The sequence below is a fragment of the Cetorhinus maximus genome, unplaced genomic scaffold, assembly GCF_964194155.1.
Source record: "Cetorhinus maximus unplaced genomic scaffold, sCetMax3.hap1.1 HAP1_SCAFFOLD_3999, whole genome shotgun sequence".
NCBI lineage: Eukaryota > Metazoa > Chordata > Chondrichthyes > Lamniformes > Cetorhinidae > Cetorhinus > Cetorhinus maximus.
In genome coordinates, this window is record NW_027599904.1 from 1 (window position 1) to 18,370 (window position 18,370).

Consider the following 18,370-nt stretch of genomic DNA (forward strand, 5'->3'; position numbering starts at 1 on the left):
CAGGCGGACAAGAGGAAACAGGATTTTCTAACTGAAATGGTGCTCGCCACAGGACCGAGGGAACACCGCACTTTATTATTTATTTACAGGGTGTGGGCGTCGCTGGCTGGGCCAGCATTTATTGCCCATTCCCTAATTCTCGAAGGGCAGAAGAGCCTGTTTCTGTGCTGTAGATCTCTATGACTATGACTCATTGCCCCTTGAGAAGGTGGTGGGTGAGGTGCCTTCTTGAACCGCTGTAGCCCCGTGTGGTGTAGGTACACCCACAGCGCTGTTAGGGAGTTCCAGGATTTTGTCCGTGTGGTGTAGGTACACCCACAGCGCTGTTAGGGAGGGAGTTCCAGGATTTTGTCCGTGTGGTGTAGGTACACCCACGGCGCTGTTAGGGAGGGAGTTCCAGGATTTTGTCCCTGTGGTGTAGGTACACCCATGGCGCTGTTAGGGAGGGAGTTCCAGGATTTTGTCCCTGTGGTGTAGGTACACCCACAGCGCTGTTAGGGAGGGAGTTCCAGGATTTTGACCCAGCGACAGTGAAGGAACGGCTGATATATTTCCAAGTCAGGATGGTGAGGGGCTTGGAGGGGAACTTCCAGGTGGTGGTGTTCCCCATGTGTCTGCTGCCCTTGTCCTTCTAAATGGTAGATGTCATGGGTTTGGGCGGCGCTGTCGAAGGAGCCTTGGTGAGTTGCTGCAGTGCATCTTGTAGATGGTACACACACTGCTGCTACTGTGTGTCGGTGGTGGAGGGAGTGAATGTTTGTGGATGTGGTGCTAATCAAGCTGCGGGAGCGCCGCACTGTCGGAGGGTCAGTACTGAGGGAGAGCCGCACTGTCGGAGGGTCAGTGCTGAGGGAGAGCCGCACTGTCGGAGGGTCAGTGCTGAGGGAGAGCCGCACTGTTGGAGGGTCAGTGCTGAGGGAGAGCCGCACTGTCGGAGGGTCAGTGCTGAGGGAGAGCCGCACTGTCGGAGGGTCAGTGCTGAGGGAGTTCCGCACTGTCGGAGGGTCAGTGCTGAGGGGGAGCCGTATGCTGGAGGAGGGTCAGTGCTGAGGGAGCGCCGTATGCTGGAGGAGGGTCAGTGCTAAGGGAGCACCGTATGCTGGGGGAGGGTCAGTGCTGAGGGAGCACCGTATGCTGGGGGAAGGTCAGTGCTGAGGGAGTGCCGTATGCTGGGGGGAAGGTCAGTGCTGAGGGAGAGCCGCACTGTCAGAGAGTCAGTGCTGAGGGAGAGCCGCACTGTTGGAGGGTCAGTGCTGAGGGAGCGCCGTATGCTGGAGGAGGGTCAGTGCTGAGGGAGAGCCGCAGTGTCGGAGGGTCAGTGCTGAGGGAGAGCCGCACTGTCGGAGGGTCAGTGCTGAGGGAGAGCCGCACTGTCGGAGGGTCAGTGCTGAGGGAGAGCCGCACTGTCGGAGGGTCAGTGCTGAGGGAGAGCCGCACTGTCGGAGGGTCAGCGCTGAGGGAGAGCCGCACTGTCGGAGGGTCAGTGCTGAGGGAGAGCCTCACTGTTGGAGGGTCAGTGCTGAGGGAGCGCCGTATGCTGGAGGAGGGTCAGTGCTGAGGGAGCGCCGCGTTGTCGGAGGGTCAGTGCTGAGGGAGAGCCGCACTGTCAGGGTGTCAGTACTGAGGGAGCGCCGTATGCTTGGGGAGGGTCAGTGTTGATGGAGCGCTGTATGCTGGAGGAGGGTCAGTGCTGAGGGAGAGCCGCACTGTCGGAGAGTCACTGCTGAAGGAGCACCGCGCTGTCGGAGGGTCAGTGCTGAGGGAGCGCCGTATGCTGGGGGAAGTTCAGTGCTGAGGGAGAGCCGCACTGTCGAAGGGTCAGTGCTGAGGGAGCGCCATATGCTGGAGGAGGTTCAGTGCTGAGGGAGCGCCGTATGCTGGGGGAAGGTCAGTGCTGAGGGAGCGCCGTATGCTGAGGGAATGTCAGTGCTGAGGGAGCGCCGTATGCTGGGGGAAGGTCAGTGCTGAGGAAGAGCTGCACTGTCGGAGAGTCAGTGCTGAGGGAGTGCCGCACTGTCGGAGGGTCAGCGCTGAGGGAGAGCCGCACTGTCGGAGGGTCAGTGCTGAGGGAGCGCCGCGCTGTCGGAGGGTCAGTGCTGAGGGAGCGCCGCACTGTCGGAGGGTCAGTGCTGAGGGAGCGCCGCGCTGTCGGAGGGTCAGTGCTGAGGGAGCGCCGTGCTGTCGGAGGGTCAGTGCTGAGGGAGCGCCGTATGCTGGGGGAGGGTCAGTGCTGAGGGAGCACCGTATGCTGGGGGAGGGTCAGTGCTGAGGGAGCGCCGTATGCTGGAGGAGGGTCAGTGCTGAGGGAGCGCCGTATGCTGGGGGAGGGTCAGTGCTGAGGGAGCGCCGTATGCTGGAGGAGGGTCAGTGCTGAGGGAGCGCCGTATGCTGGGGGAAGGTCAGTGCTGAGGGAGCGCCGTATGCTGGGGGAAGGTCAGTGCTGAGGGAGCGCCGTATGCTGGAGGAGGGTCAGTGCTGAGGGAGCGCCGTATGCTGGGGGAAGGTCAGTGCTGAGGGAGAGCCCTATGCTGGGGGAGGGTCAGTGCTGAGGGAGAGCCCTATGCTGGGGGAGGGTCAGTGCTGAGGGAGCGCCGTATGCTGGAGGAGGGTCAGTGCTGAGGTAGCGCCGTATGCTGGAGGAGGGTCAGTGCTGAGGTAGCGCCGTATGCTGGAGGAGCGGTATTCCATGTGAAACCAGGTCCACTATTGAAGGAAGGTAGATTGAGTTCTCCTCTGGTGTTGTAGAGCAAGGACTGGGCACCTGGAAAAGAAAGCAGGACAAAGAGATAGAACTAAAAAGGCCTTCACAGGACTGGCATCAACTCTAGGTCATGGATGTGAAAGATTGTAACTTGAGCAGTTAGAGGGAGAGGAGATTTACAAACATGAATGACCTCCCATCCCTCAGAGACAGGAGACCTTCAGCCCTTCTATCCAGACACGATTTGACTCCTGCTCACACCCAGGAGGACCTCATCATGGAATTCTGGAGCTGAAGTTTGAAATGCTGTTTCTTACCTCAGGAGGAGACCACAGCAGAGAGTTTCTTGGCAGCTTCTTGAGGAATTGCCATCAGGGCAGTCTGAAATTCCTGCGGGAATCGCTGTGGGATATCTTTCAACAACATCACCAAGGCATTCTGGCTTTCTGTATCAAATAGAGAGAAACACCGGCATTTTTTGGTGGCTGAGAGTAACTCATGATGAATACGAGAGAGCGTGACTGAGGCACACGATGGATACGAGAGAGTGTGACCGAGGTACACGATGGATACGAGAGAGTGTGACTGAGGTACACGATGGATACGAGAGTGTGTGACCGAGGCACACGATGGATACGAGAGAGTGTGACTGAGGTACACGATGGATACGAGAGTGTGTGACTGAGGCACACGATGGATACGAGAGAGTGTGACTGAGGTACACGATGGATACGAGAGTGTGTGACTGAGGCACACGATGGATACGAGAGTGCGTGACTGAGGCACACGATGGATACGAGAGAGCGTGACTGAGGTACACGATGGATACGAGAGAGTGTGACTGAGGCACACGATGGATACGAGAGAGTGTGACTGAGGCACACGATGGATACGAGAGTGTGTGACTGAGGTACACGATGGATACGAGAGTGTGTGACTGAGGCACACGATGGATACGAGAGAGTGTGACTGAGGCACACGATGGATACGAGAGAGTGTGACTGAGGCACACGATGGATACGAGAGAGCGTGACCGAGGCACACGATGGATACGAGAGAGCGTGACCGAGGTACACGATGGATACGAGAGAGTGTGACCGAGGCACACGATGGATACGAGAGAGTGTGACCGAGGTACACGATGGATACGAGAGAGTGTGACCGAGGCACACGATGGATACGAGAGAGTGTGACCGAGGCACACGATGGATACGAGAGAGTGTGACTGAGGCACACGATGGATACGAGAGAGTGTGACCGAGGCACACGATGGATACGAGAGAGTGTGACCGAGGTACACGATGGATACGAGAGAGTGTGACTGAGGTACACGATGGATACGAGAGAGTGTGACTGAGGCACACGATGGATACGAGAGAGTGTGACTGAGGCACACGATGGATACGAGAGAGCGTGACTGAGGCACACGGTGGATACGAGAGAGTGTGACCGAGGCACACGGTGGATACGAGAGAGTGTGACCGAGGTACACGATGGATACGAGAGTGTGACCGAGGCACACGATGGATACGAGAGAGTGTGACCGAGGCACACGATGGATACGAGAGAGTGTGACTGAGGCACACGATGGATACGAGAGAGCGTGACTGAGGCACACGGTGGATACGAGAGAGCGTGACTGAGGCACACGATGGATACGAGAGAGTGTGACTGAGGCACACGATGGATACGAGAGAGTGTGACTGAGGCACACGATGGATACGAGAGAGCGTGACTGAGGCACACAGTGGATACGAGAGAGTGTGACTGAGGCACACGGTGGATACGAGAGAGTGTGACCGAGGTACACGATGGATACGAGAGAGTGTGACTGAGGCACACGATGGATACGAGAGAGTGTGACCGAGGCACACGATGGATACGAGAGAGTGTGACCGAGGTACACGATGGATACGAGAGAATGTGACCGAGGCACACGATAGATACGTGAGAGTGTGACCGAGGTACACGATGGATACGAGAGAGTGTGACCGAGGTACACGATGGATACGTGAGAGTGTGACCGAGGCACACGATGGATACGAGAGAGTGTGACCGAGGCACACGATGGATACGAGAGAGTGTGACCGAGGCACACGATGGATACGAGAGAGTGTGACCGAGGCACACGATGGATACGAGAGAGTGTGACCGAGGCACACGATGGATACGAGAGAGTGTGACTGAGGCACACGATGAATACGAGAGAGTGTGACCGAGGCACACGATGGATACGAGAGAGTGTGACTGAGGCACACGATGGATACGAGAGTGTGACCGAGGCACACGATGGATACGAGAGAGCGTGACCGAGGCACACGATGGATACGAAAGAGCATGACCGAGGCACACGATGGATACGAGAGTGTGACCAAGGCACACGATGGATACGAGAGAGCGTGACCGAGGCACACGATGGATACGAGAGAGCGTGACCGAGGCACACGATGGATACGAGAGAGTGTGACTGAGGCACACGATGGATACGAGAGAATGTGACTGAGGCACACGATGGATACGAGAGAGTGTGACTGAGGCACACGATGGATACGAGAGAATGTGACTGAGGCACACGACGGATACGAGAGTGTGACTGAGGTACATGATGGATACGAGAGAGTGTGACTGAGGCACACGATGGATACGAGAGAGCGTGACTGAGGCACACGATGGATACTGAGGTACATGATGGATCAGAGAGTAACACTGGGGTACATGGTGGATGCGAGAATGTTACTGATGTACATGATAGATACGAGAGCACTGCTGAGGTACATGATATGAACTAAAGAACATGACAACTCATTACGTGACAGGCGAGTGGTATATATTTAGCCATCTGAAGAGCATTAATCTTATGAAGAATAACACATGTACCTTCAGTGACCTGTTCTGTTCCAATCACTTCACCAAAAACAGCTAACAACTGTTGCAAATGTCGAATCACCTGCAGATCACAAAGATTAATGAGAGGAAAAATAGTCTATACCCTGATTACAGTGCATACTGACGGGTGTTTCCACTGCAGTCTGTATCCCTATTACAGTGCATACTGACGGGTGTTTCCACTGCAGTCTGTATCCCTATTACAGTGCATACTGACGGGTGTTTCCACTGCAGTCTGTATCCCTATTACAGTGCATACTGACGGGTGTTTCCACTGCAGTCTGTATCCCTATTACAGTGTGTACTGACAGGAGTTTACACTGCAGTCTGTATCCCTATTACAGTGCGTACTGACGGGTGTTTACACTGCAGTCTATATCCCTATTACAGTGCGTACTGACGGGTGTTTACACTGCAGTCTGTATCCCTATTACAGTGCATACTGACGGGTGTTTACACTGCAGTCTGTATCCCTATTACAGTGTGTACTGACAGGAATTTACACTGCAGTCTGTATCCCTATTACAGTGTGTACTGACAGGAATTTACACTGCAGTCTGTATCCCTATTACAGTGTGTACTGACAGGAATTTACACTGCAGTCTGTATCCCTATTACAGTGTGTACTGACAGGAATTTACACTGCAGTCTGTATCCCTATTACAGTGCGTACTGACGGGTGTTTACACTGCAGTCTGTATCCCTATTACAGTGTGTACTGACGGGTGTTTACACTGCAGTCTGTATCCCGATTACACTGTGTACTGACGGGTGTATTTACCAAGACAACCTGTCAGTTTGCGGCTGTTTTGGTCCCCTACCTGATTAGGGTTGCTTTTGTACATGAAGGTGATGCAGTTAATGACTGTAACATTTTCTTCAAGGTCCTCTTTCAGGGGTAGCGAGCGGACCAGGACAGGAAATACCTTTCAAGAAAATGTACAAAAAATGTTTGTTAATCCTTGTGCCCTGTCAAGTACCCCAGGGATTCTGGGCTGATGCTTTCTGAGAAACAGTGCAAGCGCAGGAATGGGACTTTCTCCCCTGAAGGCATTGGCCCATATCGGGTTATGATTCCTTCAGCTTCTGACCCACATGGCCATCCGCCACCTGTCAGGCCAGACATTCAATGTCGGTGTTCAGGGGTGGGGGAGGGGTCTATTCAAACAGGAAGGGCATCGTAGTGGCGTACACTACTCTCGCACGCTGGGTCATTGATTAAATTCATGAAGTCCAGCTCAGGTCGGTCAATCAGATCCTTCCCCAGCACGGACTGATTATCATAAGGCAGCATGGGGAACCTGGGTCAATGCGTTTACATGTCCAGGCCACAAGTGACTGAGTGCATTGAGGAAGTGCGCAAGTACCTGCTCCACGGGGATGCCTGCAAGATTCGTCATCATCATTCGGGACACAGCCCCGCACACATTGTCCACGACTCGTCGATTTTGCTCTCGTGCTATGATGGATGACAGAATGTTCAGCAGAGATGGATAGTGGCTGAAGGCAAGTGTTAAGGGACTGACTGTAGAGCTGAACTATGGATCACCTTCCCTCACCGCGGCGCCCCCCCCCCCCCCCCCCCACCCCCATCAATACAGCAACCTTTCCTCTTCTAACCCAGACCCTGCCTTTCAGATAGAATGCAAGGAAGCCTGGAACCTGGTTCCTGCTTGGACTCAGACAGCAAGCGGGTTTGGCACCCAGCCTCTTGACCACACGTGCACAGTGACACACACACACACATACACAAGCAATGGCACACACGCACAGCAATAATAACACATGCATCGACACACACAGGCTCTTTACTGGACCCAGACAGCAGGATGGTCAACAATACAACCTGACAGCACAGGAGGAGGTGGTCATTCAGCCCATCCTGCCTTGACTGGTTCTTCGAAAGAGTGATCCAATTCGTCCCACTCTCCCCACTGCTCTTTTACTAAAGCCCTACAGACTTCAGAGGGCAGTTTTCGAAGTCAACTGTGTCAGGAGTGTGGGGGTCAGTTTTTTCCTTCATTCGTTTATGGGATGTGAGCGTCGCTGGCAAGGCCCGCATTTGTTACTCATCCCTAATTGCCCTTGAATGGAGCGGCTTGCTAGGCCATTTCAGTTAAGAGACAACCACGTTGGAGTCACATGTAGGCCAGGTTAGGTAAGGACAGCAGATTTCCTTCCGTTAGTGGACCAGATGGGTTTTTTTACGACAAAGATAGTTGTCACGGTCACCATTCCTGAGACTAGCTTTATATTCCAGATTTTATTACACACGGGTCAGGAGCAGGCCTCTTCGAGACTGCTCCGCCATTCAATAAGATCGTGGCTGATCTGAATTTAAATTCCACCGGCTGCCGTGGTGCCATCTGAATCCACGTTCCCTGGGCTCCGGATTTCTGGTCCAGTGACATTACCACGACACCACCCTCTCCCCTGACTGGTGTTACGGACCCAGAAAGGATAAGGGTGGCAGGAATCCTTCCCCAGGGAGGGGCCGTTAGTGAACCAGATAGGGTTTTCTTTTAAAACAACAATCCAACTGCTTCATGGGCACTTTCATCGATCCCGGCTTTTTAAATTTCCTCCTTATTAACATCTTGCTTGTTCCTAACACTGCCCCAGACCGAAGGACAGGCCAGGCGCCTTAACCTGGGGTCTATCTGCTCCGTCTCCCTCCCACACAGGTAGGTGCGTTTCACTGAGCTCCGATGGAAAGGGTTTTATTTATTCTGCGGGGGAGTCCAGGATACTCAAAAATGGCTTCTTTCCCTTGCTCAGCGAGTACTCCAATGCCGAAGACAGAGTTGCTGCGCACCTCATCGTCTGTGTCGCGCGCCCCAGCCTGCAGCATTGGCAGCAGCCGGGGCACAAACTGCACTGTCGCCGGCCCCATCGCCTGAATCGTCTCCGCAATCGACCCGATGGCAAAGGATTTCTCAGCCACCGTGCAGCTTGGCTTCTGAAATACACAAAGAGAAACACGGCGTAAGGGCATCGCAAACGTCACCCTCGACGCGGCAGCCACTGGCTGTCACTCACACAATGACACCCACGGGCCATTCTGTCCAGACTGAAATCATTCCCGCACAGTTCCAGTGGCAGAGCGCAGAATTCTCGCAGGGTTTGTCGGGCGAGAGGAGATTACAGGGAAAGAAAGGAGGGATCTGAAGTCAAAGACGGAGGTTTTTAAAAGTGAGTCACTGCTGTTCCGGCTGGGCTGATATCAAAATTCTTGTCCTCACCTTGCTTCTCCATGCAATGTCTAAACATCACGGGGTGAGGCTGAAGAACTCCTAGGCTGCTACACCATTCCACACATTGACCTACCATGCCCATTACCACTTCTTAAACTATCCTGCATTGGTTTACCCAACCGTTAGCACTGGAGAGATGCTGCCGCATACGTTCAGCACTGGATTACCTTCTGGCTCTTTGTTTGTGGAATGAGGACCCAGAAGAATGCCAGGAGATACCCAAAACCCGACAGCAGTTACAAACCGAAGCCACACGTACCGTTTTACACAGCAACAGGGGTAGGAATCCGGCAAAGTACGGAGCAAAGATCTGCCCTCCCACAGCAGCTGCCAAGAGGGGAATGCCTTCTCCTGCATACTCCAGTAGCATGGAGTCGTACTCCGCCTGCAACAGATGAAAGGACAAGTGAGGCACAGGAGGATCAACAGTCAGGAGTACAGCTACATGCACTGACACCACAGAGGAAATCAACAGCTGTGTTTGCTGACATTTGTAGGGACTTGTTAAATAGACTCTGTAGACTGTTGCAGTGTGCTCTTTAAATAGACCCTGTTTGCTAAGTAAATCGATTTGGTGGGTTGTAAAATATGCTATTTGCTGAAAGTCCCATTATAAGCCCTGCCTCCAACTCATCAGCTGACACAAGACTACTCACTGACTAACACACTGGTGTCGATAGATCTACTGCAGAAGCACAGCAGGTTTTTTTTTATTCATTCGCGGGATGTGGGCATCACTGGTTAGGCCAGCATTTATTGCCCATCCCTGGTTACTGTTGAGAAGGTGGTGGTGGGCTGCCTTCTTGAACCGCTGCTGTCCATGTGGTGTAGGTACACCCACAGTGCTGTTAGGAAAGGAGTTCCAGGATTTTGACCCAGCGACAGTGAAGGAACGGTGATATATTTCCAAGTTAGGATGGTGATATATTTCTAAGGCTCGGAGGGGAACTTCCAGGTGGTGGGTATTCCCCATGTGTCTGCTGCCCTTGTCCTTCTAGATGGTAGTGGTCATGGGTTTGGAAGGTGCTGTCGAAGGAGCCTTGGTGAATTCCTGCAGTGCAACTTGTAGATGGTACACACGCTGCTGCTACTGTGCGTCGGTGGGTGGAGGGAGTGAATGTTTGTGGATGTGGTGCCAATCAAGTGGATTGCTTTGTCCTGGACGGTGTCGAGCTTCTTGAGCGTTGTGGGAGCTGCACTCATCCAGGCAAGTGGGGAGTATCCCATCACACTCTGACTTGTGCCTTGTAGATGGTGGACAGGCCTTGGGGAGTCAGGAGGCGAGTTACTCACACAGAATCACAGAGTGCAGAAGAGGCCCTTCAGCCCATCGAGTCTACACTGACACGTAAGAAACACCTGACCTACCTACCTAATCCCATTTACCAGCACTTGGCCCCATAGCCTTGAATGTTATGACGTGCCAAGTGCTCATCCAGGTACTTTTTAAAGGATGTGAGGCAACCCGCCTCCACCACCCTCCCAGGAAACGCATTCCAGACCATCACCACCCTCTGGATAAAAAAGTTTTTCCTCACATCCCCCCTAAACCTCCTGCCCCTCACCTTGAACTTATGCCCCCTTGTGACTGACCCTTCAACTAAGGGGAACAGCTGCTCCCTATTCACCTCTCCGTGCTCCTCATAATCTTGTACACTCGTCACTCAATTCCCAGCCTCTGCCCTGCTTTTGTAGCTATGGTATTTATATGGCTGGTCTAGTTCAGTTTCTGGTCAATGGTAACCCCCAGGATGTTGATAGTGGGGGATTTAGCGATGGTAATGCCAATGAACATCAAGGGGATGATGGTTAGATTCTCTCTTGTTGGAGATGGTCATTGCCTGACGCTTGTGTGGTGCAAATGTTACTTGCCACTTGTCAGCCCGAGCCTGGATATTGTCCAGGTCTTGCTGCATTTGGACATAGACTGCTTCAGTATTTGACGAGTCACGAATGGTGCTGAACTTTTTGCAATCAGCGAACATCCCCACTTCTGACCTTACGATGGAAGGAAGGTCATTGATGAAGCAGCTGAAGATGGTTGGGCCCAAGACACTACCCTGAGGAACTCCTGCAGTGTTGTCCTGGGACTAAGATGATTCACCTCCAACAACCACAACCATCTTCCTTTGTGTTAGGCATGACTCCAACCAGTGGAGAGTTTTCCCCCTGATTCCCATTGACTCCAGTTTTGCTAGGGCTCCTTGATGCCACACTCGGTCAAATGCTGCCTTGATGTCAAGGGCAGTCACTCTCACCTCACCTTGGGAGTTCAGCTCTTTATCCATGTTTGAACCAAGGCTGTAATGAGGTCAGGAGCTGAATGACCCTGGCAGAACCCAAACTGGGCATCAGTGAGCTGGTTATTGCTAAGCAAGTGCCGCTTGATAGCACTATTGATGACCTCTTCCATTACTTTACTGATGATCGAGAGTTGACTGATGGGGCGGTAATTGGCCGGGTTGGATTTGTCCTGCTTTTTGTATACAGGACATACCTGGGCAATTTTCCACATAGCCAGGTAGATGCCAGTGTTGTAGCTGTACTGGAACAGCCTGGCTAGAAGTGCAGCAAGTTCTGGAGCACAATTCAGTACTATTGCCGGAATATTGTCAGGGCCATAGCCTCTGCATTATCCAGTGCCTTCAGCTGTCTCTTGATATCACGTAGAGTGAATTGAATTGGCTGAAGACTGGCATCTGTGATGCTGCGGACCTCCGAAGGAGGCCAAGATGGATCATCTGCTTGACACTTCTGGATGAAGATTGTTGCGAATGCTTCAGCTTTATCTTTTGCACTGATGTGCTGGGCTCTTCCATCATTGAGGATGGGGATATTTGTGGAGCCTCCTACTCCAGTGAGCTGTTTAATTGTCCACCACCCAACACGACTGGATGTGGCAGGACTGCAGAGCATAGATCCGTTGGTCGTGGGATCGCTTAGCTCTATCACTTGCTGCTTATGATGTTTGGCATGCAAGTAGTCCTGCTTTATAGCTTCACCAGGTTGAGACCTCATCTTTAGGTATGCCTGGTGCTGCTCCTGGCATGCCCTCCTGCACTCTTCATGGAACCAGGATTGATCCCCTGGCTTGATGCTAATGGTAGAGTGGCGGATATGCCGGGCCATGAGGTTACAGATTGTGTTCGAGTACAGTTCTGCTGCTGCTGATGGCCCACAGCGCCTCATGGATGTCTAGTCTTGGGTTGCTAGATCTGTTCGAAATCGATCCCATTTAGCATGGTGGCAGTGCCACACTACACGATGGAGGGTATCCTCAATGTGAAGGCGGGACTTTGTCTCCACGGTGACTGTGCGGTGGTCACTCCTACTGATACGGTCATGGACAGATGCATCTGCGGCAGACAGGTTGGTGAGGATGAGGTCAAGTATGATTTTCCCTCTTGTTCCTGCGGCACCACCTGCGGCAGACCCAGTCTAGCAGCTATGTCGTTTAGGACTCGGCCAGCTCGGTCAATAGTGGTGCTACCGAGCCACTCTTGGTGGTGCACATTGTAGTCCCCACCCAGAATAAATTCTGCGCCCTTTCCACCCTCAGTGCTTCCTCCAAGTGATGTTCAACATTCATCAGCTGAGTGGGGTGCGGTACGTGGTAATCAGCAGGAGATTTCTTTGCCCATGTTTGACCTGATGCCATGAGACTTCATGGGTCCGGAGTCGATGTTGAGGACTCCCAGGGCAACTCCCTCCCGACTATATACCACCGTGCCACCACCTCTGCTGGTTCTGTCCTGCTGGTGGGACAGGACATACCCAGGGATGGTGATGGTGGAGTCTGGAGCATCGTCTGTAACTCATCCGTGAGGATGACTATGTCAGGCTGTTGCTAGACTAGTCTGTGGGACAGCTCTCCCAATTTTGGCACTAGCCCCCAGATGTTAGTAAGGAGGACTTTGCAGGGTCGACAGGGCTGCGATTGCCATTGTAATTTCCGGTGCCTAGGTACTGGAGAGAATTTTGTTTTCAATCCCTAACTCCATAATTTATTATCTAATAGCAAGACTCAAAAGATATATTCTTGACAACACCCACTGCAATACCAAAAGACTTCACTTAATGCTCTGCACGCAAGTGGCTTCAAGCCCCACTCCATAGAATCAAACCCATAACCTAGGGTGACACCCCCATGTGGATAAGAGTTGAGAAAAGGGCAGAGACAGGTAGGTAGAACTGGGCAGTTTTGGTGAGGAAGAGGAGATGGGGTCAATGGCTCAGCAAGGTTCAAGCAGGACGCTGAGTTTGTGAACAGTCTGGTTCAGCCTCAGTGGCCTAGGAGAGGGAAGAAATCACGGTGAGGAAACAGAGTTTGGCATGAGGCTCAAAGGCGATGGCATTGGTTTTCCCAAAGTTTAATTGGAGGCAACTGTGCCTCATCCAGCACTGAAAAAGTGTGACAACACAAAGGCTATGAGCAGAGCAGAGTTAGGTGGGGAGGTAGAGCTGGCTGCCGTCGGCATTCATGTGCCATTTGGTGTTGTGTCTTCGGAATATGGAGAGGAAAGAGAGGTTCGAGATGGAGTGATAGTTTAGAGGCGCATTTTTTTAGGGAAGGGAATGATGATACAGAATGGGGTGGGGGGGTGGAGGGTGGTGATTGTCAGTAGCCAAGGAGATGAACCCATTTACAATACCAGCTAACATTGGGGCCAGGAGCGCAAGTTGGGTGGGCAACAGTTTAGTGGAAATAGAGTCGAAGGAGCAAGAGGTGAACGAGGTGAGTTCTGAGAGGGAAACTAAAGTAGGATGTGAGTTCAGGTCTTGGGCAGGGAGGAATCCTTGGCTTGGCAGGCAACGGGAAGGAAGGGTTAGGCCAGAGACAGCTAAACAGATGGTCTCAATCAACAACGTATTTATAATAGCGCCTTTAATGCCACATGAGGATCAAGTCACATGAAGGTATATTATGTCAGACAACCAAAAGCTTTGTCAAAGAGGTAGGTTTAAGGGGCATCTTAAATGAGGAGATGGAAATAAGATGGTCGAGCGATATAGGGAGGGAATTCCAGAGCTTAGGGCCTAGGCAACGGAAGGCCATCAATGAAATCGGGATGCTGAAGAGAACAGATTTACAGCAGCACAGATATTTGAGGGTTGTGAGGTTGAAGGAGATTAGAGAAGATACGGAGGGACGAGCCCACGAAGGGGTTTGAAAACAAGGATGAGAATTTTAAAGTCAAGACGTTGCTTAGCCGGAAGCCAGTGTGGGTCAGCGAGCACAGGGTGATAGGTAATCAGGGCTTGGTGCGAGTTAAGACACGAGCAGCAGAGTTTATACAGAGGGTTGAACATGGGAAACTAGCGAGGCCTGCATTGGAACAGTCACGTGTAGTGGTCACCAAGATATGAACAAGGGTTTCAGCAGCAGGTGAGCTGAGACAGGGGTTAAGTTGGAGGACTTATACGAAGGTGGAAATGGGCAGTTTTATTGATGAGGCAAATATGTAGCTAGGAGCTCATCTCAGGGTCAAACATGACATCAAAGTCGTGAACAGACTGGCTTAATCTCAGACTGTTGCCAGGAAGCTGGGTGAAGTTGGTAGCTAGGGAACAGAGTTTAGAGTGGGGACTGAGAATATTGACTTCAGTAATCCAAATAGTTAACTGGAGGAAATTTCTGTTCATCTAGTATTGGATGCTGGATAAGCAGTCTGATAACTTAGCAACAGTGCAGGATCTGAGAGAGGTAGTAGTGAGGGAGAGTTGGGTATCATCAGCATACAGACGTAAACTAACACACTGTTTTTCAGATGTCACCAAGGGGAAGGGGAAATAGGAGGAGGCCAAGGATAGATGCTCGGGGGACAACAGAGGTAATGGTACGAGAGCAGGAGAGAGAAGCCACTGCAAGTGATACTCTGGCAATCGTAGGGACAAAAGAAGTCCACCAGAATCCCACATTTGTTGTTGAGGTAATGGTGGAAGGGGCACTGGAGAGGGATTTAAGGTAGGGAGAAAATATAACTGTCTTTAACAGGTCTGAGCTGAAAGGCAGAACTGGACCACTGCCACCACCATTACTCTCGTACTCCTTCCTGCTCCAAAAATGTAAAATGCACTTGTTTGAACAGGGATTTGCCATTCTCTGGTCTCCCTTCTCCAACCCCACCCCCTCCACAGGCAGATCCTTTTGTGTTTGTGTAGACTCGTGTTGTAACAGGTTAAACCTGCTCTTAAGCAAATACCAAACACTTGCCCGCCTGTTAAGACGCAACGGAAGCTATGCAAGGCATCCCATAGCCCTCTTGCAGACTGGCTCGGAACAGTGACTAGTCCAGCAACACAACACCGTCCTAAACCCTCCAAAATACCTCAAGCAAAGGAAAACAGAAGCCAGCTCACTCAAGAACAACCTGGTTTCCAATCCTGCCGCCTAGTCTCACCTTTACGTGGAGCCGTCTTTGGCTTGTGCTTTGGAAAAGCGAAGGTTTAGCTCGTGTGAAAGTTATTTCTTTGTGAAACATGAGGCTGGTGGAGAGGACACTATGCCTTGGAGCACTAAGGATCACCAGCAATCTTGCTTGCTCAAAAGAGTCTGTGCTCACACAGTCTGTCAGCGGACAGACCATTGTTCTTCTCCTGTTTACAGACATCTGTGTCACAGGTACAGCACCAAAACTAACCAAGTTCTCTCATCCCTGGAAAAGTACAAAATCCATTGCACTTCCATTATGTGGAGAAACCTAGAGGAGCGGAGGTATTTTCTCTTAGAGCAGAGAAGGTTAAGGGGGAGATTGAATCAAGGCGTTCAAAATCATGAGGAGTTTTGATAGAGTAAATAAGGACAAGTTGTTTCCAGCGGCAGGAGGATCGGTAACCAGAGGGACACAGATTATTGAAGGTCACTGCACAAGAACCAGAGGGGAAGACGAAGATAATTTTTGTTTGCGCAGTGAGTTGCGATCTGAAGTGCACTGTTGAGAGCGTGGCGGGAGTACATTTAATGATAGCTGTCAAAAGAGAATTGGATAAGTGCTTGCAAAAGGAAATATTTGCAGCACTGCAAGGAAAGAGCAGGAAGAATATGACTAATGGAATAGCTCTATCAAAAACACTAGCATTTCACCTCAGGCCATTCCAAAGCACTTTACAGCCAATGAAGTACTTTTTGAAGTTTAGTCTCTGTTGTAATGTAGGAAACGCAGCTAGTTTGCACAGAGCAAGTACCCACAAAGAGCAATAATCACCAAATCATCTGTTTGAGTGATGTTGGTTAAGGGATAAATATTGTTCAGAACAGCAGGGAGAACCCCCTCCTCTTCTTTCAGATAGTGGACTTAGGATCTTTGACGTAAATCTGAGAAACAGACAGGGCCTTGATTTAACCTCTCGTCCAAAAGACAGCACCTCTGGCAGTGCAGCACTGCCTCAGCATTCACGGGAGTGTCAGCCAGATTTTGTGCTCAAGTCTCTGGAACAGGCTTTGAATCTGATCCTGGCAGGCTGGTAGATTGTAACACACCGAAATAAGAAAAATCTTGCTCTGCTGAAACCGTGCTCTTTTTAAAATTCGTTCGTGGGATGTGGGTGTCGCTGGCTAGGCCAGCATTTATTGCCCATCCCTAATTGCTCTTGCTCAGAAGCCATTTTTAAGAGTCAACCAGATTGCTGTGAGTCTGGAGTCACATGTAGGCCAGGCCAGGTAAGGACGGCAGATTTCCTTCCCTAAAGGACATTAGTGAACCAGGTGGATTTTTACAACAATCGACAATGGTTTCATGGTCATCATTAGACTTTTAATTCCAGATATTCTTATTGAATTCAAATTCCACCATCTGCTATGGTGGGATTTGAACCCGAGACCATTACCCTGGGTTTCTAGGTTACCAGTGCAGTGACAATACCCGACTATGTCACTGCCTCCCCTGTACAGAGGGAAAGGCTGGAGTGCCTGAGGGAATCTCTCTTCTATATGTTTAATTGGTGTTTTCTCCTAGGCAACACATCAAGAAAGCAGACAACTATCTTGACCATATGACAACAGGCCAGAAATAATATCTGTGGCTCTGCTCAGCATCCACACCCCCCTAAAGCCCCCGCCCTTGCAGTAACATGTCCAAGTTCAAAATGCTCAGTGGTTGTGTCCCCTTGTGTATAGAAGCCAGGCAGGAGTGGGCTCCCTTTGTCCAGGTACTTTCAAAGCAGTAAAACAAAAAGGCAGAAAAGGTGACGAAACACAGAGGCTCTTTGCATTTTATCAGTTGGTGCTGGAGCGGAACAGTGTTCCTTTCAGTGCAGCTGCTTCAACAAGTGTTTGTACTTTACAAAAATATCTATCCATGTGGTTCATGGCAAGAAAATGGAGGAAAGCAGAGTGTGCTGGGACATGAGAGATTGTGTGCTGAGATTGAGAGCTATAAAAAGAGCAATGGCATATAAGAGATAGACAATGTGTGGAGAGCAAGAGACAGAGAGAAAAGGGAGAGACCATCTGCAGAGACAAAAGAGAGAGAAATAGCATAGAAGGGAGTGAAAGAGAGAGAGAGAGAGAGAGACAGAGAGAATGTGCAGATAGAAAGAGAGAGACCATCTGCAGAAGACAAGAGAGAAATAGCATATCAAAGACAGCAAGAGAGAGAGAGTGTGAGAGAGAAATAGAAAAGAGCAAGAGACCATTTGCAGAGGGCAAGAGAAGGAAATAGCATATGGAGGGAAGAGAGGGAGAGAAATAGCATTGAGAGAGAGAAATAGAATGCAAGAGAGATAAACCATCTGCAGAGGGCAAGAGAGAGATATAGCATATGACGGAAAGAGAGAGAGAGAGACAGGCAGAGAGAATGTGCAGATAGAAAGAGAGAGAGAGAAAACACGCAGTATACGAAATAAGGTAAATGAGCTTGTGGCGCAGATTGAAATTGGCAGGTATGATGAGGTGAGCATCACGGAGACATGGCTGCAAGGGGATCAGGTCTGCGAGCTAAATATCCAAGGATATACATCCTATCGAAAAGATAGGCAGGTTGGCAGAGGGGGTGGGGTTGCTTTGTTAGTAAGAAATGAAATTAAATCGATAGCAAGAAATGATGTAGGGTCAGATGATGTAGAATCTGTGTGGGTAGAGTTGAGGAACCGCAAAGGTGAAAAAACCATAATGGGAGTTGTGTACAGGCCTCCGAACAGTAGTCAGGATGTGGGGCACAAGATACACCAGGAGATAGAAAAGGTGTGTAAGAAAGGCAAGGTTACAGTGATCATGGGGGGATTTCAATATGCAGGTAGACTGGGAAAATCCGGTTGGTAGTGGATTCCAAGAAAAGGAATTTGTGGAATGTCTACGAGATGGCTTTTTGGAGCAGCTTGTGGTGGAGCCCACTAGGGAACAGGCAATTCTAGATTTAGTGATGTGTAGTGAGGCAGATTTGATAAGGGAGCTTAAGGTGAAGGAACCCTTAGGAGGAAGTGACCATAATATGATAGAATTTACCCTGCAATTTGAGAGGAAAAAGCTGGAATTACAGTTGAATAAAGGCAACTACAGAGGCATGAGGGAGGAGCTGGCCAGAATTGACTG

General features: G+C 50.8%; 1 protein-coding gene across 1 annotated transcript; it reads right to left on the reverse strand.

The window, feature by feature from the left end:
* Positions 1-3,019: 3,019 nt before the first annotated feature.
* LOC144678310 (importin-4-like) lies at positions 3,020-9,259 on the reverse strand. The gene is made up of 6 exons (XM_078538132.1): positions 9,101-9,259; positions 8,338-8,546; positions 6,955-7,087; positions 6,409-6,513; positions 5,579-5,648; positions 3,020-3,147 (listed from the first exon to the last, which is right to left on the reverse strand). The coding sequence occupies exons 1-6, from the start codon at positions 9,209-9,211 to the stop codon at positions 3,020-3,022; spliced, it is 756 nt and encodes a 251-aa protein (XP_078394258.1). The 5' UTR covers positions 9,212-9,259.
* Between the last annotated feature and the right edge of the window lie 9,111 nt (positions 9,260-18,370).

Coding starts and splice junctions, on each gene's coding strand:
- LOC144678310 (XM_078538132.1), bottom strand. CDS start 9,211: ATGCTACTGGAGTATGCAGGAGAAGGCATTCCCCTCTTGGCAGCTGCT. Junction 8,547..9,100: donor CCCTGTTGCTGTGTAAAACG/GTACGTGTGGCT, acceptor TGTGTATTTCAG/AAGCCAAGCTGCACGGTGGC. Junction 3,148..5,578: donor AACAGAACAGGTCACTGAAG/GTACATGTGTTA, acceptor TATTTGATACAG/AAAGCCAGAATGCCTTGGTG.